At 38.4% G+C, this 27,022-nt stretch overlaps 1 protein-coding gene across 2 annotated transcripts; it reads left to right on the top strand.

The window, feature by feature from the left end:
* The first annotated feature begins 226 nt into the window (after positions 1 to 226).
* On the top strand, positions 227 to 26,224 carry AFG3L2 (AFG3 like matrix AAA peptidase subunit 2). Of its 2 annotated transcripts, none has more exons than XM_042798045.1 (17): positions 227 to 381; positions 4,775 to 4,874; positions 5,358 to 5,426; positions 6,866 to 6,978; positions 7,900 to 8,052; positions 10,215 to 10,289; positions 11,521 to 11,642; positions 14,158 to 14,431; positions 14,992 to 15,129; positions 18,469 to 18,622; positions 19,254 to 19,361; positions 19,512 to 19,637; positions 20,302 to 20,412; positions 20,986 to 21,101; positions 22,060 to 22,260; positions 23,908 to 24,102; positions 25,220 to 26,224. In XM_042798045.1, exons 1-17 carry the CDS (start codon positions 259 to 261, stop codon positions 25,460 to 25,462), a joined length of 2,421 nt encoding a protein of 806 aa, XP_042653979.1. In that variant the 5' UTR covers positions 227 to 258; the 3' UTR covers positions 25,463 to 26,224. The 2 variants fall into 2 exon arrangements, with proteins under 2 accessions (XP_042653979.1, XP_042653978.1); XM_042798044.1 differs by having other exon boundaries at positions 11,518 to 11,642.
* Positions 26,225 to 27,022: the final 798 nt, after the last annotated feature.

The raw sequence follows: 27,022 nt of genomic DNA, 5'->3' as shown, positions 1-27,022 counted from the left end.
AGTGCATTACGTCAGAGGAACCAATTAAAAAAATAAATAAATAAAGGAGACGATGGGTTTCCTCGTTTCCCACCAGGCTTCGTCGAACGACGGAGTTGCCACGGGGCGGGGCTTGCGGGAGGGGGCGTGGCGCGGAGGGGTCCTTCGAACGTAGAGGAAACGCAGGCGGCAACGCGATGAGGTCAGACGTCGCAGGTGGGGGGTGGGGCCGCGGCGGCGGAGCGGCGGGCAGGGTGGGCCGAGGCGGCGGCGGGGGCCATGGCGCACCGGTACCTGCTGCTGGCGCGGGGGAGCTGCCGGCGCCGGGGGCTCTCCGGGGTCCCGCTGCAGCAGCTGCTCTGCGGGCGGGGCCCGCTGGGGGCAAGGCCCTGCCTGGCGCAGGTGAGGGGCCGAGCGCGGGCCCAGCCGGCCGCTCCGCCGGCCGACAGCGGGGGGGGGGTGGGGGTGGGGGGGTGGTCTCGGTCGCCGCGGTGACGCGCGGGGCGGGGGGAGGCTCCCGGCCTCGCTGCCCGGCGCCGAAGGCTCCTCGCCGCTCCCCGCCGCTCCCCGCCGGCTTCCTCGGCTGCTGGAGCGGCCGAAGGAGAGCGCCGTTCTCGGAGGGGGAGCGTGAGGCGGCACCTGGGAGCTGCCGCGGCGGCACCCCGCCGCTGGCGCCGGGCTGCCGGCGGGTTTTTCAAGCGGTGCGTTCCGCTTCGCTCAAAAGTTGCCTCCGTTGCCTTTTTTTTTTTTTTTTTTTTTTTTTTTTTCTTTCCAGGCTGATGAGTCGCGGTAGGTGAGTTGGCGGCTGCCTGCGCGCAGCGCCTGTGTTGTGTGGGCCGAGCGGTTTGCCCGGGTGTTTGGGGTGGCAGGGGGTGCAGCGGCCATCTGCGGAAAAAGAGGGCGAGGGGCAGGTTGTTCGCCTTCTGGGGCTGCACGGGGCGACAGCCGTACGCGTCTGAACCGGCTGGTCTAGTATTAACTGAATCGTGATGGCTGGGGGGCCATTTTTTGTAAAACGGTTTAGACTGTCAGCTCTGACCGTGTATCACCCTCGCTGTCGACCCTGCTGTGTCAGAGAAATGACAGGTCTGAGCTACTGCTTGGGGAGGGGGAGATGCTTAATCCCTGCATCTTTCAGTGGCATCTTGGGCAGGTTGCTTCATATTTCTGTGGCGAACAACTTCACCTTTGTGGTATGAAGGTTATCGCTAGGATAGTGATAACTGTGAGATGGATACGCACGAGGATGTTAGTAACATAGTCCCAAGTGTAAATACGTGTTTTGTTTTTAACGTTGAGTTTGTGTTTGGTCAGAGCTGCACATCGTCACAATAGTAAATAAAACACTGTCAGCAGCACTGCTAATCTGTCAGGAAGCTAATTCTCATTTCTGTCAATAAAATGTAATGAGTTTTTCTTTGGAATGGAACATAGGAACTATGAAGAGAACTTTGTATTCATCCTAGCATCTGAGTATGTGCATAGGTAGCAAAACAAGGAACTTTGTTTTCATAAAAGCCATTACCTTTTTTTATCTTTCTTTATATAAACAAAAAAATGAGTAACTTTCATTAAGTTAGAATTCTTTACCAGCTTTCTGTCCCCAACTTCCCACACGTGCTCTTATGTAATAATTTGGTCACTATTCGATAATTAAGACTTCTGGCTTAATTTTGTTCCGTTTGATTTGGAGCTTGTTTACAGATAAAGCTGTAAACTTGTAATTTTCTAGAATTAATGGATTCTCAGTCTTTTGCTTGCATAGCTAAGCAGGTGGATTTTCTGTTCTTGCTTTGTGTAGCCTCAATTTTTTAAAAAATTGATTATAGTTACAAAATTTTTGTAAAGTCAGTAGTTCTGCTTATTTAAAGTTACCTAATTTATTTAATTATGGAACCATGGAGAAGGCACGTATTTGATGTTGCAGATCTTGGGTTTACATTGCTCTCCAGAGTAGTAACACTTTCTGGGTTGTTTTAACTGTAAAACTGACCCAGACTGACTTTGTTTATCTTGAACTTCTATTTGAAGAAAAAAAAAAAAAAACAAAAAACAAAAAGTCTTGGTTTTTAGGAAGCTGTCACAAAATTTGCTTGGGAAAAGATATTAGATAGGGTTCTTTTGATTTATATGCCTTGACACCTTTTTGATCTCTGATTGAGAGAACCTGGGTAGCATTTCCTGGTAGATAGCCCATAACAGCATCCAGTCAAAATGTGCTTTGTTTGTTTTCCCTCTGCTTAGGCAGTGGGTGTGCTTATACCAGCTGTGCTCGGTCTGGCATTCCCATTGGCAGCTGACCCAGGACAGGTACTGCATCAGGATCAATATAACCAGTTTTCATGCTAATGATTTACAAAGTCAAAAACCAAACTAAAACCAACCCAAACAAGCAATTGTTACCAGTGTAGTGTGGTTCTAACAACTTTTGCATTTTTGGAATGCTCAGGTGAAAGGAAACTGCACTTTTCAGTAAACTGACTCATGTAGACCTGGAAGCATGAAAGCACGCCTCCAGTCAGGTGATTTACTGACTGTGCCATGAAGTCAGTTGTTCCCTTTTCTCACAAAGCAACTTTAAAAAAACCTCAGCTCTCCGCATGTTATCTTGGCAGGTGACTATGAATTTTTTCATGAAATTTAGGATCTGTAGAGACAATTCATCAACAAAGCAAGTTCCATTATTCAGGTCTGCCCCAAAGCTCTATCTGCTTACCCTTGGCTCCCTCCTTGTCTCTCCCTCTTCCCTGCACCCTCACCCCCAACCTGATTAAACTGTAACTTAATTCTGTAATAAACCCATGCTGGTCTAGCTGAGCCTGGCAGTTGGATTGGCTTACTCAAACTTTTATTTTAAATGAGCAGTTGCTTTATTTTAGTTGGGGTAAAGGTTTCTGAATATTCCTGTCTTGTTACAAATAAAAAGTGATATTAGCTTGTTGAATAAGTAACTCCCAAATTTTTTGGTGTTGTAGGAGACCAGTGACACAGGAATGAAGCCTACTAGTATTACTGGACATAGCTCTGAGTTTCATCTGTTGCTGCAACATCCATTGACTTTTTGTAATCGAACTACAGATGGGTTGATCTGTGGCAAACTCTTTTTATGTCATTGCTCACACAGGTGTATCCCACTTGTCCTAAAGCTTCTTCTAGAAGCATAGATGCAATTGCTCATGTTGGAGGTTATCGTGTGTTGGACCTAGCAGCTATTGTCTGGATGAGCTGCTTTCTAGACTGTCTGCACTGCACGTGCTTTTCATGATCAGTAAAATATCCTCTTGATTTTTCAGTATTAGACTTTATTCAAAGACATGCACTGTCACAAAAGAGTGGCTGGATCAAGCAGCCTAAGAATTCTTAGCTCAGTCTACAGCAAAAGGAAGCAACAAGGATGTTTTGGTATTCCTCTTTGTTCCAGCAGGTGGAACTAGATGGCTGCTCGGAATAAGTCTAATGTATTTCATCATTTAATAGGGGGTGGAAGGGGAAGCTCCAAGGTAGAAGGCTTCTGTAGAGTTAGAATGCAATTAATGATATGTCAGCATTCCTAAGGTAGTCTTGACATGTAACCTAGTATCCTACAAGTTTGTTTAATGTGCAAGAATAGGTTTTGTCTACAACCATTGTAACTTCACTATAACAAAATTGCTGTGGAGATGCTAACACTGAGCTTTCTTTCACAAATGTAGTCCTAGAGGTTTTAGTCCTAAGTGGATGTTCACTGTCTTGTATGGATACCTTGAGTTATGTTTCCAGGACCTATTGTTTTCTGGGTTTGGGGGTGTTTTTTTGTTTTTACTATTTCTCTGGCTCTTAAGGTAAATAACTTGTAATGAAAAAGAACCGAAGGAATCTGAGCACCTCTGTGGGGCAGAAGAGAATGGAGGCAGAAAGTCAGCCTGTGGGGAAATCTTGATATGAATAATTCTATTTTTTTTTCTTAAAAGCACTGGGAAAGCATAGGAAGGGTATAAATTGGGATTTTTATCTAAACCAATGTCCTTCTTGGAGAAAAGGGGTTTGATTTCTGTGTAATAAAATTGCAGTTTACTGGTTTTAAGTATTCAGTTATGATACAAATATTTAGAATTACTAATTCTTAAAACTTTTGGTATTTCCTCCATTGCAATTAAACGGCGATTAACAATAAACAATTAGTCTTAGAACAATGTGTAATAAACTTGGGTTTCTTGTGTTTTTATAACTGGATCTTTACCCACACAGTGGTTTAGGTCTGTTTTTTGAACTGGCGTTCCTCCTCTGCATTGGTTTCTTAGCTGGATGTAAGCGTTGTCTGCCATATCCCTTTCTTTTGGTTTCAATCAGATCTTTCATATTCAGAAGTTACATTTTCTTAACTATTTGGAAAAAGTTGCAGTTCTTTAACAAAACATAATTCAGTACTGTGTGGATTGTGCTTGTACAATCACAGTGTTGCACTTAAGTGTCTTTCAGCTGGCATTATGAAATATTTCCCATAGGATCAGTATTTAGGTGTTTAATGTCCATAGCTTGTAGTGTTTCCTGCTTGATTTTTCCCTTTTAACAAAGAATGTTAGGCTTGTATGTAAGATGAAACTCTGCTTTTAACAAATAGAATAGAAACTTCCTTGCTGTAGAAATTATCCATTTGATTGACTTTTCCGTTGTTGTCTTATACTCTGGTCCACAGCAGTTACAGTGAAGTCTGTTGTAAAGTAATATATTGCTTGTTGCAGTTCAGGATCACTAGAGAGCTTGAAGATTTTTGTGGCACCTTCTTCTTGCTTTATATTTATTTTTTATCTTTCAGCTCCGTGAAGCAGTTACCACTGGAGTTACTACTGACAGAAGTACTGTCTTGGCAAGTGTAATTGCTGCTTGCAGAAGGCTTTGCTCTCAACCTCCCAAAGGTGATTATAACTTTGATCAATGAAGTGAAGCAGACTGCATTCCTTGCCGAGGACACACTTGTGTGCCATTTAGGTTTATTGTCAGTGGGGAAGTAAGTTCTTGTACTAACCAGCCATTAATCTTGAGACGAAACATTGTTTTATGAGATTTTTAGGTGCTATTAAAGAATGACTGCAGTTTGCCCAACTTTATGCTATGCGGTGCAATTTTCTGTTGAACTAAGCTTATCTATCTCTGGTTTAAAGGATAGCTTTACTTTAGGTTATTAAATGCACTTGATATTTTCTTGTCAACAGTAGTAGATTTATTTATGGGAACCTGGTAGAGCTCTTCAGCAAAAAGACAGGAACAAACCCCTTTTTGCAGTCTATGTGCTGCCAGCTTCTTTGCTGTTATATACATTTAGCTTGTGACTACTGAAGTATAATGACAGAATTGTAAACTAAAAAACAATTATGAGCTCTTTAACTCTTTCTTAATAGGATTTGAAAAATATTTTCCCAATGGGAAGAAAGCTAATGGAACTAAAGGTACAGCTGGAGAAACAAAAGGTACAAAAACCTGCTTGATTTCAGTTCTTTTTGTGGAACATGTATTCATTAGACTGGATTCTAGCATAACGTTGTCGGTTTGGGGGGTTTTGTTGTTTTGTTTTGTTTTTTTTTTTTTTTAGAGGAGATGTTTCTGTACCAGATTAGTTTAAAAGTGCAAATTGATATTTTTTTTTATTAAATGTTAATTTGCTTTCATATCATGTTTATCTTCTAGAATAATAGAATAACGTTTATTTTATCTTACCCTTCTGTTGGAATGCCGTCTTCAAATTCTTGTTTTACTGTTTCCCGTTAGCTGACATTAGTCGGGCATCCAGAGATTAGCTATGTATATAGTTCTCAGCTTTTCCTAGAGCAAGCTAAAATACCCATTTTATTCTGTGCAGTAACCGAAATTGTCATTCTTGGTGAGGGTCCAGAACCAGCTCTTTAGCCAGGACCAACCATGTAGCCTGCTGCTTGAAAGAGGAGTTAGAAATGGCAGTGCTAGAAGGAGCCTTCTCTTTACAAGGAGGGGGATGAATCTGGAACTTATTAGCAATAACGGCCACTCTGTTGTATCAGAAATCTATATAACGTATATACCAAGGAGGAGAGGCTGCAACCCTGTGAGTCTCTTATGAGAGCAGTAACAGGAACAGCAGTTTTCCTTCCACTAGGCCTTGAATAGTAAAATCTGGTGTCATGCCTAGATGCCCAAACTACCAAGTTCTTGAAAGAGCTTGGGTTGGAAGGAGCAGGTGTTGGTGCTGTGCTCTGTCTCGCCCTCTTGAGTGTGTTAACATATGACATTATGCTACGCCACGCAGGCCCCTTGTGAGTTGGATGAGTAGAAGAACGATTAAGATGAACTCCTCAGCTAGTTGGCTGTTTCTATGCTGTGCTTCTCTCTAGAATATTAAAAAGGATACCAACCTGTGACGTCGTTAAACCATGAGCATTAAGGGGACCACAGTTTGACTGGAGGGGTGAATTATGGGAGGAGGAGATGTTACGTAGAACTTGTGGTGTGGGTTGGTTTTTTTAAACACCAAAAACAACCTACCTGCACCCCCACCTCCAAACCCAATGAAAAACCCCACCAATCCCCAACTCCTAACAAAATGCTTAGAATAATCTTGGATGTGTCTTGGATTAGTGCGGTAGAAATAAGTTTTGTGCAGGCTCCATAACAGGTTTCTTTTGTATTTGGGACATTTTTCAGTTCTTGTGCCCAAATGTCATCAATTATACAATTAACAGACCTCTCATCATAACAGTATGACATAGATGTGTCTCTGACAGTTAATGGACTATGTATCTGTTTTCTCACATCTAATTCTTGTAGCATTACAAATTAGTTCATTTTTCAGAACAACTCTTTAATTTTAAAACTAATAAAAAATAGTGTGAGGCTGGCATAAGATGTACTTTTTGTTGTGTTTTACTTTTGTTAGAAGCAAAGCAAGCTAGTGCCCGTCAGCCTAGTGGAACTAGCGGAGGAGGTGGCAGTGGTGGAAAAAAAGGTGGCAAGAAAGAAGAAACTAACTGGTGGACCAGATTACAGAAGGTCTTGACTTTAAAATATCTCTATGGTACTAACTGTCTTGCTGCCATGAAATAACCTTGCATGTTTTTTTGCTTTTGAGGGCTGTATTGTGATTGCCTCAAGCCTTCTGTGCCTAGTGTTTCATAGTAAATGGCTCTAGGTGGCTCCCCACTCAGTGCTTTTCATAAATAACCTTTTTGTATATATATCCTAAGTCATCTAACTCTTGTTCAGGAACATTAACGGAGTTTTAAGCTATATGAATATGGTTGCTAGTGACCGGTATTCTTATAGTGGAGCCTCGGGCCTTTAAAGGCTTCATATTTTCTTTCAGAACTTTAGTTTGTAAAACTTGTTGACCACACAGTGCTAGTTAAATGTAGTTTACTGTTAGATGTTCTGACCTTAATGGAACACTTATATAAAATTATTTTCAAAATTTATGTTTATTGTCATTAGCTGTAGCACAAAGATGATGGTATGTGGCAGTACAAGAATATAAAGAATATTTTTCTGATTTTACGTAGTGGGCATGATTTTTTTCCTCATTCCTGGGGTTTTCCCTGTTTTGTTTTGTGGTTGACTTTTTTTTTTCCTTTATTTTTGTAGGTCTTGCATGTAGTCTTGGAAGGCAGGAAAAATTGTTGTAGAATGGGGAGAGAAAGGTCATATAACAGATGACAAAACTTTTATTTAAGTAGTTCGTAGATCAAAACTGTTCAATTAACTATCTGTAAACCACTTAAAAGATTTTTCTGCTAATGTTGTAATTCCTCAGAAGTTACTGAGGTGTGTTCATACAACAAAATATATCTTTGTATGACATTCTCTGTGGTAACCTTGAAGGCAGGGAATAGAATCCACAAATAGGTATTAGAACCTGTTCTAATTATGTTCTTACTGTATTACAGACTCTAAAACCATTTTTTGTCCATTTCCTAGGGTGACATTCCATGGGATGTCAGGGAGTTTCGGATGTACGTAGTGGGAAGTTCTTTTTTCTGGACAATGGTTGTATACTACTTCTTCTTCAGGGTCCCTGGGAGAGAAATCACCTGGAAAGACTTTGTCAATAACTACCTTTCTAAAGGAATGGTGAGTAGTGAGGGGAATCAAAATAGAAAATCAGTGTGCTGAAGATACTCATTTCTGCATCCCTGCTTATACTTGTATTCATGTATCTGTGCAGTGAGAACATTTGAGGGAGAAGGGGATCAGCTTTCATCTTAATGAGTTCCTTGATCTGATGTTCTGGATGGCTGTATGAAGATTTGTGTCAGCTCAAGGGAGGAGAGGGAATGGGCAGCTCAGGGCAGAATTTTTTGGTTGGATAGCTTATGTTGATGCTAGTTTGAAGAGGCAGTGCAACCACAGTCTCTCAGCAAATGTGGTCTTAGTAGTACAAGGTAACCTAATGGCTTAAGCGGACATGTGAGCTGCCCTCAGAAGAAACTTACTTCGAACCTTAAACACTTACATGAGCCCACCCTCCTGTCCTGCTTATTTCATGCCTTAAATCATTTCCTTGGGGAATCTAAAGAGCAGCAGTGTGAACAGAAAGGTGGGGGTGGGGAACTGAAGAATCCCTTCCAAGGACAGCAGATTGGCCTAACTGTGTTGGAAAATAGCCTCCTTTATTTGTATTCTCCTCTCTTATTTCTTCTCTCCTTCCTACCTGGAACCACTACTGGAGCAATCAATTTTATCATTGGTGTACTATCTCTATAGAACTTGGCAGCTTTCCACACTTGGAAAGCTTGGCAATGCCCTGAAGTTCAGGAGATAGTGTCTTGCATAGGCCTTTTCCACTTCAGGAGCCACTAATTCTTGGCTGTTATCTCCATCTTTGTTGCAGGTTAGGAAACATTGGCTTGCTTCCTCCTCTGGGTTTCAGACCTGGGATTTTGTGTTAATGGCATGCTTCCTACCCCTCCATTACTTCAGTAAAGTGCTAAATGGGTTGTTTCCTACCTTTCTTTTTCTTACTGATCTATGCAGAGCTGCTTTGTATGCTTCTCCCCTTCTGTCTTGCAGTCCAGTTGTTAACTGACAATTATGTGTATGTCTTATGAACAAACCTTACTGCTTGTATCTGTTGTGAAGCAGTAAGACACCTGCACAGTAAAAAGTTAGTTTAGCTGTTACAGTGAACGAAGCCTGAACCTTTGTTGCAGAAAAGTGTTATGAAAGTGGGTTGTTGCACAAAACCAAGTCTCTTGGGCCTTTGTAAGATGTAGTCTGGATATTCAGATAAGCTAAATGTGTAGCTATTAAATGCTGTTTGTTGCCATAGTAGTGGCCAGTTAATGGGGAGAAGACATCAATACTACCAGGGTTACATGCTTTTCAAACCAGAGATGTTCAGGTAGTTTTGCATTAAGCCAGGCTAGATTTAGAGTGGCTTCTTAGCTCATGTTTTGCTTCAATTCTGCCAGAAATGGCTGCATTTAGTGAGTTCAGGGAAACAATCGTAATATCCTGTGTGCAGTTCAGGTCCAACTTGTAGAATCATTGCTAGTTTTAAATACTTTAAAGATGCTGAAACCAGTTATTCTATGAAAATAGGAAGAAAAAAAATGAAAAGAAACTTTAGTTGCCTTCTGAAGAGGCCCTGTCAAATTCAAGACACTAACCCTTTGAGACTTCTATCTAAAAAAAAAAAAAGCAGCTGAATAGTATATATCTGCAAACCTGCAGCTCAGTTCTTGATTTTAGTTTGTATGATATCTGTTACCTCAACTAAATCCTTTTTTATCGAATTGATGTTATTGTGTTTAATATGGTAGCACAGGAAGTCTTTTATATTAGGGGAGACAATTGTAAGAGAAAAGTTAAGTTTTCCCTCATTCTGTTCAGTTTGTTTGAAAGCTGCTACAAGAGTTTGAAGTCATGTGGTCTGTTGCTTTTGGTGTTTGACTATTGAAATACTTAAGTATTGTTTAACTTTAATTTCACTGTACCTGTGATTTGAGCTTAGGTGTGCATTGGGTTTTTTCCTTGAAAAAGGGTACAAGGTCATCATTCAATCTAAATTTGAATGCGCCAGTATTCCTTGCTTACTGATTACATGATTCCTCATGCTCTTCCTAGTGCTAAACTGTAGATTGTAGAACCAACCTGATATAAAACATTAATTTTATTCTCCTTCCTGGAAAACAGAACGAGTTCATACTTGGTATACATAACTCTTAGCTGTGATGGAAGTGCAGTGACTGTACGCTCTAATACATCGCAAGTTTTGTTCTTTCCTCCTACAGGTGGACAGACTTGAAGTGGTGAACAAGCGCTTTGTTAGAGTGATCTTTGTTTCAGGAAAGTCTCCTCATGAATGGGTAAACACTTTTAATACATATACATGAGTCATTAGAAACAACAAAGTAGTCTTTTTAGGTAAAGTTTGATGCAGAAAACTTGGTCTGGATCATTAATAAACTCTTAATCTAAAACATATTTTCTGCCTTACTGTTACATTATCCTACATAGTGTATCTTTCACTTTACTGTATTGTTTTGCCATAGACATCTTATAGCTATGGCAAGTAGTTCCTTTCCAGCACCATGCTGTTAATACAAATACACAAAAGAGTGAGAAATTGCTGAAGTATTTCTAACTGCTTTTTTCCATCTGCTGAAGAAAACGCCAGACTTAACCATGCATACTTCTGGATCTTTTCTGTTCCAGACTGTTTTTAGCCAGTTATTTAAACAGAAGAGAAGCTTTGTCAGGTTACCTCTTCCTGGGTGGTAGAGTTTTTTGACTGACTTTTTGAAACAAGATCTGCAAGTCCCTCAGGGGTAAAGTGAAATCTACAGCAGTTACTTCATCAGTGGGTTTCAGTGTGACTTATTTATACACCTACTCTTTAGCCCACATACCACCAGTTGCCTTAGTTTCTCAATCAGTTAATACTTAGGACTGCTCTCTTTTTTTCCTTTTTCAGTTTTAGGGTAAGTAGGGGCAAGTCAGGCAGGCAGGTCATGGTGCAAAAAGGGAGATTTTCTTGATTTTCTTGAAAAAACAGGGCTCAATACTGTTTGAAAGTAACGTCTAGAATTTTTTTTCTGGTGTATGATATAAGTTCATGCTGTCTTTTGTGAAGACAGTTAACTTTAAAGCTAGTGTGGACTCCAAAAGTAGAGAATTGCCTTTCTTAACTAGAAAAGCTGAGACCTTCAAGTGAAACAGTAAGTTACATTGCTCCTGTGTTTGCCGATTCAGTGCTCTGTTATTCTGACTGCATAGCTCCCTCCTAAAGATCTGTTTACCTACTCTCCTTCCGTTTGTTCCTGGACAAAATGCCAGGATTTCAGTCTAAAGTGTCCCAAAACTATTTAGTGTATGATTTCTGTAGAAGCAATGACAGATACGGTATATTCAGGTTGGTAGGCCTTAGATTTATTAGTACATCTTCCATCAGTTGCACACTTTACAAGGCAAGTTAAAACTCCGTTTTGGTCTGAATCTGTTCTGAGAATTGTTTGTGTATTTGTTAGAAGTTGGCTTGTAATGAAGTTGAAATAAGATAGGGCACTTTGTGGTGATCTCTGCTTTTTTTTATAGCAGTACGTCTGGTTTAATATTGGTAGTGTGGACACTTTTGAACGGAATCTTGAAACTGTGCAACAAGATCTGGGAATAGAAGTGGAGAACAGATTGCCTGTAGTCTACTCAACAGAGAGTGATGGGTAAGAAGTTGCTTTAAAAAAAGTCTCTTGATAAAAATTATAGTCTTTACAGTAGAAAAGTAGTTGTAAGACATGCACCTTACGCCTCACTAGGTGGCAGTATTATCAGAATAACAATTATCTTGGTTTTATTTTTGAATGTTAACTGTAAGAGAAGCGGTTCAGTACTTTGTCTATGTAGAAATCCATATCCTCTTACCCTAAATGTAGCTTCTTATTACATAAATGTTTCTCTTTACAATTAGTCCTTCCTCTAGTTAAGTCCTTTCAGGTGACTTGGACTAGAGCAGGATCCAGCCAGGCACAGCTGTAAAGCTCCACAGATGGCACCCATGGATTTTTGGACAGACAAAAGGTGGCATGGAACTACAGCATGTGGACTGAAATATAACAGGCACCAATTTCTGCCCGTAAATTCAGCAGAAGTCAAATTCTGTGGCTTTGCAAAAAGGCAACAAATGGGTGATTAAGTAAATAACGCTATCCTGCCTATTAGCTGGAGCTAGAAGATGCAGCATGCTTTTAATCTCTAAATTGGTTAAGAAAAATAGTACTGACATTGGATTTATGGTACTGTTGCTTCCCTAGTAGGGAATAATGCCTCCGATACTAGATTTGTATTCATTTTATTGGTCTTGTGAAGCTGAGTGTTATTGACCTGGGCTTTAGAAGAGACTAGATGGGGTTTTCTGAATGTCTTAGAAGACATCTGATCTTTTATGCAAATAACTGATTTATTTTTGTTCCAAGTCAGCCGTTTGAAAATTACTCCTGCTGGTGTCTGTGAAGTAGGTTTTATACCATCAGAAGTTCAACTTTGTGTGTAGTAGCTCGTATTACTAACGAAAGAGGATCATTTGCTGCCTCTTGTGTTCTCACTCTTGATACTGTGGTGTGTGTTTCAGTTTGGGGGGATGGAGGGGAAAGTTTTGTTTATGTCTGCAATGTGTTTTATCGAGCTGCTGCTGCCTGTTTGTCTTGATGGCAGCAGGAAAAATGGTAGCCTTAACTCTGGACCATCCTGTGACTTAAGATAGAGGTTTTCTGTTCCCTGTTCTTCTACACACTCTCTGCCTCATTTCTGTTTCTGTCTAATGGGGCGTGCTCTTAAGGACAGCCCATAAATAAACCTGTTGACCCCTTATTTAAGCAAGTCTGGAAAAAAATGAGTGGACAGGGCAGTATGGTGCTTGTATGAAGAAGCTGCATGTCAGCCTCTGGCTTCCCACAACAGATTGGGAAAAGTATGTCAGCTCCTATGTTGTCTTCAACCTTGCACAAATCTCTTACTTGCTGAACCCCTCTTTCTGACCACAGTCTCTGCCCCTTTCCTCCTTGGTGTCTGTTCTTCATAAATACATTGCCTGTAACTTCTTGCTCTGCCCCAGAAATGCCACAGGAAGCAGGAAAGAGCAGCAGCTTAAATGATCAAGAGTACTGCTGTTCCCTGATGGATCAGAATCTGATGAATATCATGGCATAGGGAAAATCCTTTTCCTCTTAATCTCAGAAATGTGGGATATCAGTAAAGCCTGGAAATCCCGTGTTCACATATGGTGTGCTTCTTTTCAGCATTTTGTTATTGCTGAGTTTTGACAGAACCTCCTGTGAGCTGTTCCTTGAAGGTCTTAGCACAGAAAAATCTGTGCAGTGTTCAGATACTGTGATAATGAGGATCATGTTAGTATTAGGGGTTTTGGCCTGTATAGAGCTATGCTAGCAAGCTGGAGGACAAACAGTGAAGGATAATGGCCAATGAGTAATCAAAAAAAAAAAAAAAGAAAAAAAACAAACCCACCCCACCAAAAAAAAACCAAAAACAAACAAACAAAAAAAAACTTAAAGCCATTGTGAAGGGAAATAGAGACATTGAAAGAAGAAGAAAATGGAGAAAGACCTAAGGGAATAAGAGCAAGATTATATATTGGAGAGAAATTTGTCTGAAGTTGTAGCATACACTGATTATATGCTACCTAATACAAGTTATTTTAACAATATAACTATTTGACTTTACCTTTGAAGGACACAAAAAATGAGCTACTTCTCTTTGCTAGGTAATGCAGTTTTCCTCTGTGAAGCTCATCAGTGTCACTTGATGACGTGTTTGGTTTAAAAATAAACAAACAAACAAACAAACAAAAAAAAAACTTGTTGCTATTTAAACATCGAGTGTAGAAATCAATTTACATTTTCCCAGGGTCATGAGGGAAGGAGAATGGGCAATGAAAAATTAATTCTAACTCTTCCTTTAATTATAGTTAAGAGGCTTTCTGGCCCGTTTGACTTCTATAATTCAGAATCTTTTGTTGTTGTTCTCAAATTTATTTTGGTTATTTCCTAATCTAAACAAATTGCAAAAATCTAAACGTATAGTATAACAAAACGTTAATAGAATATTTGTCCTGAATTTGTTCAAGATTGCTTATGATGGAACTAACATTTTGTACATGTTATATGCAGTAATGGATTTTTGTAATATATGTGGTTTTCTCCTTTGTCTGGTTTTTCTCCACAGATCGTTTCTCCTGAGTTTGCTGCCTACAATCCTGATTATTGGTTCTTTACTGTACACATTAAGAAGAGGTCCTGCAGGCTTAGGTCGAGCAGGGCGTGGAATGGGTGGACTCTTCAGCGTGGGTGAAACCACAGCCAAAGTCCTTAAGGATGAAATAGATGTTAAATTCAAAGATGTAGCTGGCTGTGAGGAGGCCAAATTAGAGATAATGGAGTTTGTTAACTTCCTGAAAAATCCCAAACAATATGAAGATCTGGGAGCAAAAATTCCAAAGGTAAAGAAACGATGACTTAGCAGATAAAGACTTTGTTCTTTTAGTAGTCCTTGGTATTCTAAGATGGACTAGGAATGTTTACATATGCAGTGCTTTCAAGCTTCTTTCTTCTCACAGTCAGAAAAAAAATAAATAGGCATTAAGTGCCAACAGTATAACTGTGGTGCCAGATTTGCTTTGTGGAATACTTCATCTGTTCACAGGGGTCAGAAATGATACATAACACGCGTGTGTACCATCACTGTTGTATATAACCATTACAGAACTGTCTTTTGGCTTTGTTGCCGTGGGAACCCATCTGATGTCATACCTTTTTTTTTTTTAATGTTGGTCAAAGGAAACACTGTTCTTGTAAACCTAAAACAGCGTAGCAATGTTGTAGCTAACTTTTTTTTTCCTTTTGCCTGGTTTAAATGAGAGTTGAGTCTTCAGTTTGTTTCCTTAGACAATTCTGACTGTGGTGGGCTCAACATTATAACATGTAGATCTTTTAACCAAGATACTTCATAGGCTTATATTATGTTTTCTTTGTGAGGAAAATATACCTGTTTCTCTTGCAGGGGGCAATTCTGACAGGTCCTCCAGGCACTGGGAAAACACTTCTAGCTAAAGCTACAGCTGGAGAAGCTAACGTACCATTTATCACAGTCAACGGCTCAGAGTTCTTAGAGATGTTTGTTGGTGTGGGTCCAGCTCGAGTAAGTCTTTGACCTTACCCTTTTGTTTCAGTACTGGTGCTGAAAGGATGTTGTCAAGATTGGAAGGCAAATGGTTTGATTATAGCTGAAGTTCTTGCTTCTGTACAGATTACAAGTGATGCCAGATGCTTGTCTAAACACAAGAATCATAGATGTACCTTTCATAAAAGGAACTAATGCAGTTCAGTATCTGGTTGCAAGCCATTGGGACCTTAAGGGTTTACCTCTTTGAAGGACCTTGAGAAAACAGAACTGAACTCTCCAAGCTCTGCTCTGAAGTGAATTTACTAGCTGGGTCAGAAATATGTAGCTCATTTGACTACTGCTATGGGAATGTCTCTTCTTGCTCTAAATCATTCATGTTTTTTTGAAGAACCTTATCCTCTTTGTGGTGTCAAACTCTTAGATATAAATAGTTGTCTGGGACACACAAATGAGGTTCTAGTTGAAACAGGAATCTGAGGATCATGGAGCTAATGATTGATTTCTGGAGATTGGGTGATTTAAATAAGCAAATTTATCTGTCATAACATTTTTTTCTGCTCTTTCGCCTTAACTCTCTTAAAATAGCTAATTAAAAACATACTAAGGGGAGGGAGTTAGCTCTGTTCCAGTACATTTATTTTTCTTTAACTGTTTTTTAATTACAACTACCTTTCAGGCCTGCAGTTTTAAATCAATCTTCCCCTGTCTAGGGAGGATGGAAGGACACTTTAATCTGCTGAAAAATATTCTATAAGCAAGTTACTGATAATATTTTACAAATGAGGCGGGTAACATGAAATAAGGTTACTCACAATGTCCAGAACCTATACTCCATTTCCAGCAGCTCATACCTTCACCAGACTTCAACCATCTTATTTTAAGCCCTAAAAAAAGTATACTGCAAGGTGACACATTTTTGGAAAACTAAGATTTATTTTCTGCAAATTCTGCAAACAGACTTAAGGAGGTGTATGATGGTTTTTACTCATCTTTAAAAACTAATTCTGCTAGCATGAAATAGAAAAGCTTTAGGGTCTTAATTTCAAATTTGACAGGGAATGGCTCTTAGTTACATGCAGTTTTATGGTCTGTGAAAATTCACAGGAAAACTCACTTTGAGTTCTGTAAAGCCCTGAAAAACTGCAGTTTTCACGTCTAGATATGTAAGAGGTTATCAGATAAACTTTCCAAGATTTGGTCCTTAGTTTGTTACAGTTGTGCATGCATATGCCTCTTGAAAGCATAAGTCTCTTTTGATGGTCTTTTGCTTCTTCCAGTAATATAGGTGGGAAAAGGTAAGTGAAGCCATGTAATTCTGGGTCTTCTGAAAAGAGAAAAGGGAAGGGAAGTGAGGGGACACGTGCGGGTAGGCACAGAGCTTGGAACTGAGAATGATAGGGGCTGTTCAAAGTTAAATGCAGAAGCTAGTTGGGAGGGGAGGCTTCAGTGAGGATGCGGAGACTAAAAATGTGTAGGGAAATTGGCAAAAGGAGCTCCTATGGAGAGGAGAGAGGGTATAGACAGAGTGGGGAAATAGATGCAGAAACAGATAACAAGGTAAGAAACATGAACAGTGACTGCAACCCAGAGGGTATGGAGGTAGTGATCATGTATGTAAGATGAGTGGGACTTGAAAAGGGGAACATGCAGTGGAGAAGGGACTTTGCCGAAAAACAGTAAGAAGAGAAACTGATCAGTATCCTCAGGGGAAGTATTAGATATTCTGAAATTATAACGGTAGTCAGAAACTGTATTGTTGTTAGTTGTCAATACATATCTGAAATGCCCCAGAGCAAAGTGACTTAACTTTTCTCTGCTGCTCTGTGCAGATGATAATCAGCTTTTACTACTGAGTGAAATCTGTTGACATAACAGTTGCTACTTTGCCTGTGAATCCAGGTTTCAACACAGTCAATTTCTGAGGCCTGTAGAAAACAACATGAGAATGTTTTAGTTTCATTTCCTATGAATTTAGTAAATAGGACAGTTGTTAATGGTGCTGAGTTGGTTATTTGTAAATTAGCTTATATGCTCCCTAAACAAGGATATGCTAGATTTAAAACTGCTTACATAGCCTTGGTTCCTTTGATTTATTGTTTGTTTTGTTTTTTTAGTGTTTATGCATTATGGTAATTTTCTAGTTTCATTCCTTCTGAAAAATAATTGTATCTTTCTGGTATCCCTTTCCAACCAAAATATAGTTCACTTTGAGGATCTGACACTTTTCCCTGTTTGTCACATTCCTTCATGCTTTATTCATTGTATTTTTTTCAAATTCTGTTTACAAATCAGAGTGACTTTAGTCGAGCGTACTGTCCAAGCATCTCTTCACATCTGCTGTACATTGTTTGTCATCAGAGAAGTCTCCTCTGATTGTCTCTCTAACGTACAAAGTAGTAAAGCTCTGAGCTGCATGTAATTCCCACTCAGGTCAAAATGCTGATGTAATTTTTTATTTCCTGTTTGCTCCAGTTCGATTCCTCAGTTGTAGATCTGTTAACTTGCTGAACTGGTTTTAATGAGGTCTTTCAGATACATTTACAAGCAGAGTAACTTGTGATGTTGCATCTTGAGGCCAATCACATTGTGCTGTAACTACTACAGTTGGATTTGATAGGTAATATATTTACTTATCTGAAAATCCAAAAAAACTTTTCCACTATTTGCATAGGTCTTAGCCAATTTTTCCAGGCTTCCAGAAGTTAATTTAGCTTCCAAATAAATATTTAGAGGTAGATTCCGTTTTTCTAGCCTGTGTAATGGAGAGACAGGAAGGCTAAGAGTTAATATTTATTACAGCATATTGTTAGAGTGCAATGGTAGGTACTTGTAAGTAATCCTTAAGTTCACTGTAAGACCTACATCACTCTGTTCTAACTGCAGAAAAACTTAAAAGATTTTATTTCCTCGGTATGAACTACTACTGTGTTGTAGCATGCCCATTCACATTCTAGTTCTGCTGTAATACTGTACATTAAAGAAGAGCTTAAAAGAGAAATCTTGCTTTAAATCCCTGAAGTTTGGAGATTTTTAGAGCTGAAGTTGAAGATATATTTCAATTATTTCAGAAAAAGTAGATATTTCTCAAGGCTTTTAAGTTGTTTAACGTTCTGAATTCATGGTTTGAGAGAGAATTTGTCAGCCAGGGCCTCTACATTAGTGATTCTTGCTGAGCAGCAACTACAGCATAACTTGCCGTTGCCTTGAGAGCTGGCTGGAGGCTTTGGAATAGTTACTAAAAACCATACTCAATTATAGTGATACTTTTACTGATGTGCCTCTTCCCCTCCTACCCACCCCCCAACTCTGACCAATTACAAACCAATCTAATATATATTCTGTTCTCCTGTTAAGGTTAGAGACTTATTTGCTCTTGCTCGTAAAAATGCCCCATGCATTCTCTTCATTGATGAAATAGATGCAGTGGGAAGGAAAAGAGGAAGGGGCAACTTTGGAGGACAAAGTGAACAGGAGAACACACTCAATCAGCTTCTAGTAGAAATGGACGGTAAGTATTTCACTTCTAATATTACGTTATAATAGCAGGTATAAGGGAAAGAACTAATAAGCTTGTTGTTTAACTAATCTGTTAACCAAAATTTGGGTTCTAGCTTAAATATAAATTGAGTTTGTGTTCTTGCTTTCTAAGATGAAGAATGGTGACTCATTTTGCTGCAGCCTGATGTTTTGCTAAAATTCACTCAGAAAAAAACATAATTCTGCATCTGATAACTCTTTGTCAAAGTAGAATAGGCAAAAAAAATATTTGCATGAGACCAGTCTGTTTTAAAAAAAAAAATAATAAAAACAAAACAAAAAAAAAAACCCAAACAAACAAAAAAACAGCTAGCCATGCTGGTTCTGCAATTTCCTGAGCAGTTAATCTATTACTGCATTTTGAAGATAAAGCAGGATTTGATATAGTACTTCACAAAGCAGAGCCCAAGGCTTTTTGCTTGTTATGAAAAGCTGGACAATATTGGACAATACTCTAATAAATTGAAGTATTTTCAGCTTTAAGATCATTTGTTTAAAATGTCAGTTCTTATGTGGCCCTATAAAGCAGTAGTTTTATTTCTATTTTATTTTTTTTAAATTAAAACTATATTTACACACATTCTATTATATTTCTTCAACAGGATTTAATACAACCACAAATGTAGTAATTTTGGCAGGTACTAACAGGCCAGATATTTTAGACCCTGCTCTAATGAGGCCAGGACGCTTTGACAGACAGATTTACATTGGTAAGTTTTTATCTGCATTGCTGTATGCCTCTGCGTTTGCAGAGTATCACTGAAATCACTGGAACTATATACATATGCAATTTCCTCACACACATTCTGTTAGACTATATATATTTGTGAAAAGTAAAAATGTACTCCTTAATCTTAAAGGACCCCCAGATATAAAAGGAAGAGCATCTATTTTCAAAGTTCACCTTAGACCTCTGAAATTAGACACCATCTTAAATAAAGACAACCTAGCAAGAAAACTCGCATCACTGACACCTGGTTTTTCTGGTAAGTGACTTGTAAAGCCATTATGATCCTGCATTTACTGTGTAAGCTGTAGATATTTTATTTCCCCAGTACTTCTGGTTTTCTTGCACCTGATCTTCTGGATGACACTCTTACTTTATTTACTGGTACAGTGTGAAATTCTCTTTGTCTGTTTGACCAAGTAAGAGATTTCTGAGGGTCTTACTGTCTGATTGTCAACATCTCTGGCAATTGCAGTGATGATGTTTAAACTAAATTATCTCAGAAGCATTACTGCAAATGTTAACAAGAAGTGGATGGCTTGAAGCCAGTAATTTCAAAGGATATCCTCTAGAGATACATCAAGGTCTAAGCTATACTGGATCCATATGTAGGAAAAGCCTAAGCATAGTCTGTTGCAGACAGAAAACTTACGGAAGGTAGGATATATTAAACAAGTACTTAACTGGTGATACATTCTATTTGGTAGCTCTCTACCCAAGAGAAAAATCCTAAAGCCTATAACCATAGTACATGTATTTAAATCTCTCTTAAAAAATTACACTCTGTGTGGTGAGCTATTTCAGAGAGAATTTCCTTTAATTTTCAAGTTCTATGAGAATTTATAAAAATCTAATTCTAGATCTTTATGCTAGACTGAATATTGTTGAAAATTATCAGTAATTCAGGCCTTCTCTGCTTTTAGGTGCTGATATTGCTAATGTTTGTAATGAAGCTGCTTTAATTGCTGCAAGGCATCTCTCAGATGCTATAAACCAAAAGCATTTTGAGCAAGCAATTGAAAGAGTTATTGGAGGTAGGTAAATCACATCAGCCGTTTCTCAAAAATTGTAAGATGATACATGATTTCCTTCTTATATAGCCAAACTTTGAATCTTTCTCCTGTTCTTCAAAGTTGTATTTTTTTCCTCTCCTAAACACACTTAATATGTAGAAAAAAGTATCCTGTTTATATTGCTGACTTCTGTGATGGAGAAAAGGGTAGGGAGAGAAATTTCATCAGAACACTTTTCTAATTTCTTAAAAATGGCAAAAGGAGTAGCTGTTTGGATTTAGCAATGCTTTTAATTGCTGCTAGTCTGGAATAGTCTAGAAAACTTTTTGATTCTTAAAGTACAAATGTTTTAATTAAATGTCTGAATATTCTCAAGAATTTCTACTTTGAAACTAGAAAATCTAATCAAGGACAAGGCGGTGGTAAAACCTGGAAGATACGTATTTCTAAAACTAGCAAGTTTTGGTTTGGAGGTGTTTTTTTAAAAAAAAAAAAAAACAACTTTTTCAATGGATTGTATACATGGCATTTAAGTGTTGCTCAGGTCTTTCTAAATGAGATAAGGGATTTCACTGGAAAAACTTTTTTATAAAGGTTTGGAAAAGAAAACTCAAGTACTGCAACCAGAGGAGAAAAAGACAGTAGCATATCATGAGGCAGGACATGCAGTTGCAGGATGGTTTTTGGAACATGCTGACCCACTCTTGAAGGTAAAGGAAACTAATTTCAACTAGTAATTTAATAGTAGCATGGACAGCATCTTTTTCTTTTCTTTTTTTTTTCATAAACACCCCCGCTCAGTGTTGAGAGGGTATTAAAAGATGTAATGTTGCAAAAGATAGTATGTATAAATTTTAGAGTACTTTTTCAGTTCACTTGTAGCTTTCTTAGCTGTTACAGGGCTTGTACTATGGACATCCTTGCAGAGTGAAAGGGACCTGATCTTCCCATGAGTGTGACTGCCTTGATAGCTGCTTTTTCTCTGAGGCTTTTTAGCACAGATCAGTGTTTTAAGTTAATCTTACCAGGTTATTCAGGTAGATGCCTCTTCACGAATGTAACTATCAAATATATCATCTAGAGGCTGATTATAGTTTTAATTTGCTTTTTTGGCTGCACAACCTGACAAGTCGAAGATAAAGGAAAAAGCAACCCAACCTCCCAGATTTGCTTTATAACATTCATAGTTTTGCTTGGCTGTGTTCTTTATCTCATCTGACTTTCAAGCTTAAAATTCATCTTGTCCTTCTTTCCGGAAGTAAATTGTACATTAGTAAACATGGAAGCTCCTCCAACAATTCAGAATACTAGAGATGGAGAAATGCTGTGTCTGTTACAGAATATTTAAAGCCCTAACATAACTCTAAAAAATTGTGGATTTTCATTAAAAGATATTAAAAATACCATACAGTCTTTGGAAAAGATATGACAGTGGTCTTACCTTTCTTTTCCAGATATTCTAGTAGTTGTTATCCCAGTTTAGAGCTAGCCAGGGCTTTTAAGGATAAATCACAATGAGGGCAAAACTGTAAACGGAAATAATGTCTGAATTAAACTTCAAGGGTGAGTATGGTGTAGGTTGTGGTATTAAAACTAAAGTCTAACTGAAGAATGCTTTATGTTTTTCAACACTATTTAGTTCTAGCATTCTGTTAATCTTGATTGTAGGTATCTATTATCCCTCGTGGTAAAGGACTGGGTTATGCTCAGTATTTACCCAAAGAACAGTATCTTTATACCAAAGAGCAGCTACTTGACAGGATGTGCATGACTCTGGGAGGACGTGTATCTGAACAAATCTTCTTTGGAAGAATTACAACAGGTGCCCAAGATGACTTGAAGAAGGTGACCCAGAGTGCATATGCTCAGGTATGTGCTTAAGTGAGACTTTTTTTTTTTCTTCCACTTTTCTTTATCTACTACCTAACGCTTTGAAAACTAACATTTTGTAATGATTCAGTTTGATCAGGTGTGTCCCTCAAAAGCTTAGTTTTAAATATTATATGAATAAATATTACGCTGTTGTTGTATAGAGATGCTGATGACTCAAGTATTTTATTACAGTCTTACAACAGGAGTCCATGCATTAGGCTTTGATTGCTGTCCTATATCTGCCCACAGGAACATATATGCCAGAGTTGCATTCAAATACATGTGGAAATTATGTACTTCTAAAATGGAATTTAGTGCAGATTTGATCGTCTGATCCTACTTTTCCAATTGCCCAGTTTGGAGACCCAAATTGGATTCACATGTGTAACTAAATCCAGAAAAACTTGTATTTAAGCACTGTTTGCAGTCAATTAAAGCATTAGTTTGTGTTTGTGTCATATTAACTAACATAGATGAGTAATTTGGTATCTTATCAATGTAATGACTCACCTAAGTGTAGCTATGTGCTACACATGGATGTGTTATTCCATTTCCTGCATCAACATAAAAGATGTAATTGTAGAAGACACTCACGACGTGCGTAAGAGAGATGGTTTGGAATATGCTTGTCTTCCCCTACACAGCACTTACCCTCCCGCCCCCAAACCTACAACTACTTCTCTGGTGTACTTCTTGTTGCCCCAGTTGTGGAAATAAGTGTGTAATTAAATCCTGTTAATTTTATGGGATCTTCAGTGATTCTTATTCAATTTTAAATTAAAAAATGTTTAAGTACAGACTTTATTCACATCAACTAGACATATTGTCTCCAGAGAGAACTGGAGGCTTAAATAAAAGTATTAAAATTTTCTTCAGGAAGCAGATTAAGATGATCGGTTCTAATGCTGAGATCTCTTTGAATTCTGAATATTCTTTGTCATACCTATATTGATCTTGCAAGACCAAGCAGAGAAGTACCACTTTAGTAACCATCAAATTGATAGTAGCCATGAAGTGAATACATAAATAGCAGTTTGAACTTATTTCTGCCATTGCTGGAGTAAAATACGACTTAAAATATCCATATTTGGCAACCAGAGGAGTCAATACTCAGCATGAGTCAAGCAAGATGAGAGTCATTCTCACCTTTGTAGGGCAGTGTCTTGGGATGAAGTATAGCATAGGATAGAACAAAATCTTCACGACGTTCCACTTAAGTATCAAAGTCAAGTTAATTTATCTATATGAGTGAGTGGAATATGCTGGATTTTGGAAGCATTTTGAATTGGAAAAATACTTATATTTCTGGTAAAGGAAGAAAGTTTTACTGCTTAATGAAGGCTGAAGTGTTTTTCTGTAATATCTTAGTATTTAAACAGCAAGGCATTATGTACAGCACAAGTAACCACCTTTAAATGGTGGTATTTGTGTCCTTCAATTTAATTGTTAAAAGAAATAAGTGAAAGTCAACTAAGGTACTTCAGGTAGACTTGAGTTTTCACGGGAGTGTTGGTTTTAGAAGATTGGGTCATAGCAAAATTACTTCCTCCTCTCAGTTTTCTTTACCATATTTTGCATCAACATACCGTAAAATCTTACTATCTCTCCTTTGTTTGATTTTTTTTTTTTTTCTTTTTTCTTCAGATTGTTCAATTTGGTATGAATGAAAAAGTAGGGCAGATTTCCTTTGATCTCCCTCGTCAAGGAGACATGGTATTAGAGAAACCTTACAGTGAAGCAACTGCCCGATTGATAGATGAAGAAGTACGGTCACTAATAAACATTGCCTATGACAGGACATTAAGTCTTCTGACTGAGAAGAAAGCAGAAGTAGAGAAGGTGAGCATTACAGTATTTTTAGCTGCCAAGTTCCAGCTGGTATACCAGAATCTGAATTCAACTGAATAGGTTAAAAACAGTGACTATAGGTATACGAGGAAATATGCTCAAAAACTGTTTCATGTAATCTTGACAGTGTGTCATAAGACTCAAATAAGTAAATAGAAGTCTCCTTTCATATTTGAACACCTCCGAGGTTCTCATGCACATGATTTAACATCTTCTTATATGGTCAATATTCATTTGGAAAGTTGGAGGGAAGAGTCTGTCTCCTAAAGTAGGCTTTGGTAGACATACTAGATGAGTATGAAACTTAAAAAACCCAAACGCTAAGTACCAGGATTCCAGTTCACTAGACTTTCTAAGAAGGGAAATACATATAACTTCCTTTCTCTGACTTTTTATTTGAAATTCAAAAGATTTTTCTACCATCTTCCTTCCTTGCCTGCTGGCTGCTTTGTGACCTGCCTCACTGCAGCTGAGATTACCCTTGTGCATATTCTTTCTCTACACCAGAAATCCTGATGTAGCAGAAGGATACATTTCCAGGATAGGCATCGGATAGAATTACTGACAAGAAGACAAGTTTGTATGGATTCGGTAAATGGTGGTGTAGTAGGTCACCATCCCAGTAAAGATCACTGAATATGGTTTGTGCTGAACAGTGCTCACTGACCCAAGAAGGTTCCAAACTACACTTGTACGGTATTGTGTGGATTGGTATTTTATGGTGCTCTTGAGTTTATAACGTAACAGCAGCCCTGTTGAACCATCTGGCCTTGTAGGAAGGGAACGCTTGTTTTCATCTGTAGCTTATTGTCTTGCATCAGGAGCCTTTTGGCAGCAGCGAAAGTCTGCTGTTCTGAAACAACAGCAGCAGCGGCCCATAGGGAGGACACTTTGACAAATCTTAAAAGTAGGATTTAAAAATTATATTTTTGCTTCCGAAATGCTCACAGGGGATAAAAATCATGTATTAAGTGAACTCTGAGCAACCTGTTTCTTCTATCAAAATTAATCAGTGCTGAATTTGGTCCCAAACTGCCTTAACAATTTCTTCCAGAGGAGAGCCAACTTAGGGATTTTGTATGTGTGACATTACTTACTGCTGTTCCAGGTTGCCCTGCGACTACTGGAGAAGGAAGTGCTTGATAAAAGTGATATGCTAGACTTGCTTGGCCCAAGACCATTTGCTGAGAAGTCTACTTATGAAGAGTTTGTTGAAGGTACAGGAAGCTTGGATGAGGATACTTCACTACCAGAAGGCCTTAAAGACTGGAACAAAGAGCGTGAAAAAGAGAAAGAGGAGACAACAGATGAACAGGTTGCTAGGCAGATCAGAGGAGGAATGCCATTTTAACTGCAAAGTGTGTGGTGATGTTGACTTGCACTCTCGAAGAGAAACAAACTCACCTAGTTTGTACTTCAAAACAAAAAAATATTTATTCAACCAAACTGTATTAGGGATGGGTGGAAGAGTGATCTCTTGTGATAAGGATATTCTGCTCCCAGTGTACGTGTGTGATGTCATCAGTTCACTGGTAAAAGATGATCATCTTTCATTTGCCAACAGAAGAAACATACATTGGATTTGAGCTGCAGTGGAATGCCAGAACTGAGCCTCTCAAACTTTGAAACAGTTCGGATTCATGCACAAACTTTGTGGCACTGGTCTCTTTCTTTTTAAAAATGTATGTAAGCTTTCAAAAATTAAAGTTTTTTTGATTATTCCTCTAAAGGATACCTGTATGTGACCCGTTTCCAAAAAAAGAATTGTACAAAATGCATTGTTGAATGCTTAGCCAAAAGTCCAGTCTTACAAATTACTAGCTTTGCAAAATTATCAGCTCTTTCATCTGACCCTTTTCCCCTCTACCTTTCATTTTGATTTTAGAGAAGAGTTTGTCTACAGAGAAATGCCATGTAAGTTGACAGTGAAACTGGATACCCACTTAAATATCTTAAAATGTACTTATGGTTCAGAGTCTTGAAGTCTGAAACTCAGTTTGGCTCCTGCAGTTTTATTGTCAGTTTTTTACAGAGTTCTGTAAGATATTGAACATATGAATGTGTTGTGTAAATACAGTTTGAGTCAATAAAATCAGTACTTTTTCTGAACAAAGACTGTTCTTGTTGTTTGCTTGTTACAGAATTCAGACCAATACAGAAATCTCTCTTAAGATTTTTGTTAAATTAAGCTAGCAGGGTTGTGCTCACAAATACCAAACCAAAGGTGCCAAATCAGATTGTCAAGAGTTTCATATTGGTTTACTTAATCTAAAGCTATTTTTTTTCCTCTGCTTAGCTGAATACAGTTTTCTTAATATACTAATTGCTTCTGATTGTCTGCTGCATGGTAAAGATTTATTAGTTGAAGATTAACTATCTCCCTACCACAAAAGAAAAGAGGGAAGCATGGTTGCCAGGTGGGGTGGTAAAGTGTGGGAGGAGAATCAACTGAGCTTGTGTTCTGGACAACACACCCCTTAAGGCTAATGACTGAGAGGGCAGGTTAAGGGAATTAATTAGTGATTGATCTGATCTGTATGTTGCAACATATTGGAAAGCAGTAGGATGACAAAGGCAAAAATTGTCTTTGAAAGGTCAGACACAAGCTCTTTGCTTGAGTTATTTGAAGTAAATTGTTTATGGAAATTACTCTTTGGGGTTTTTTTTCTTTCTTCATGATGAAGCTGTTGCCATCTCTGATGTTGCCTGGCTTTACACTGAAGAGGAACAAGGGAAACAGAGCAAATAGAGCAATTCAGGATATACTTACTAGGCATTTTTAGTTGTTAAACAACACTTCTGTGTATCCCTGTTGAATTCTTTGTTGTAGAATGAATGCTAAACAGGAAAGCATCCTGAACAAAACTAAAACTACTGTTCCTTTATTATTGGAGCCAAAGTTTAGAATTAT

This window comes from Tyto alba, unplaced genomic scaffold (assembly GCF_018691265.1).
Source record: "Tyto alba isolate M040663 unplaced genomic scaffold, T.alba_DEE_v4.0 Super-Scaffold_27, whole genome shotgun sequence".
Classification (NCBI taxonomy): Eukaryota; Metazoa; Chordata; class Aves; order Strigiformes; family Tytonidae; genus Tyto; species Tyto alba.
The sequence above is the reverse complement of the archived record's forward strand: the minus strand, read 5'-3'. Positions and strand labels throughout refer to the sequence as shown.

What these genes read in the sequence shown, in the direction of transcription:
- AFG3L2 (XM_042798044.1), top strand. Translation starts at nt 259, where the DNA reads ATGGCGCACCGGTACCTGCTGCTGGCGCGGGGGAGCTGCCGGCGCCGG. An exon ending in ACTACCTTTCTAAAGGAATG is followed by an intron (nt 8,053 to 10,214) that starts GTGAGTAGTGAG and finishes TTCCTCCTACAG; the next exon opens with GTGGACAGACTTGAAGTGGT. An exon ending in TGACAGACAGATTTACATTG is followed by an intron (nt 19,362 to 19,511) that starts GTAAGTTTTTAT and finishes TTAATCTTAAAG; the next exon opens with GACCCCCAGATATAAAAGGA.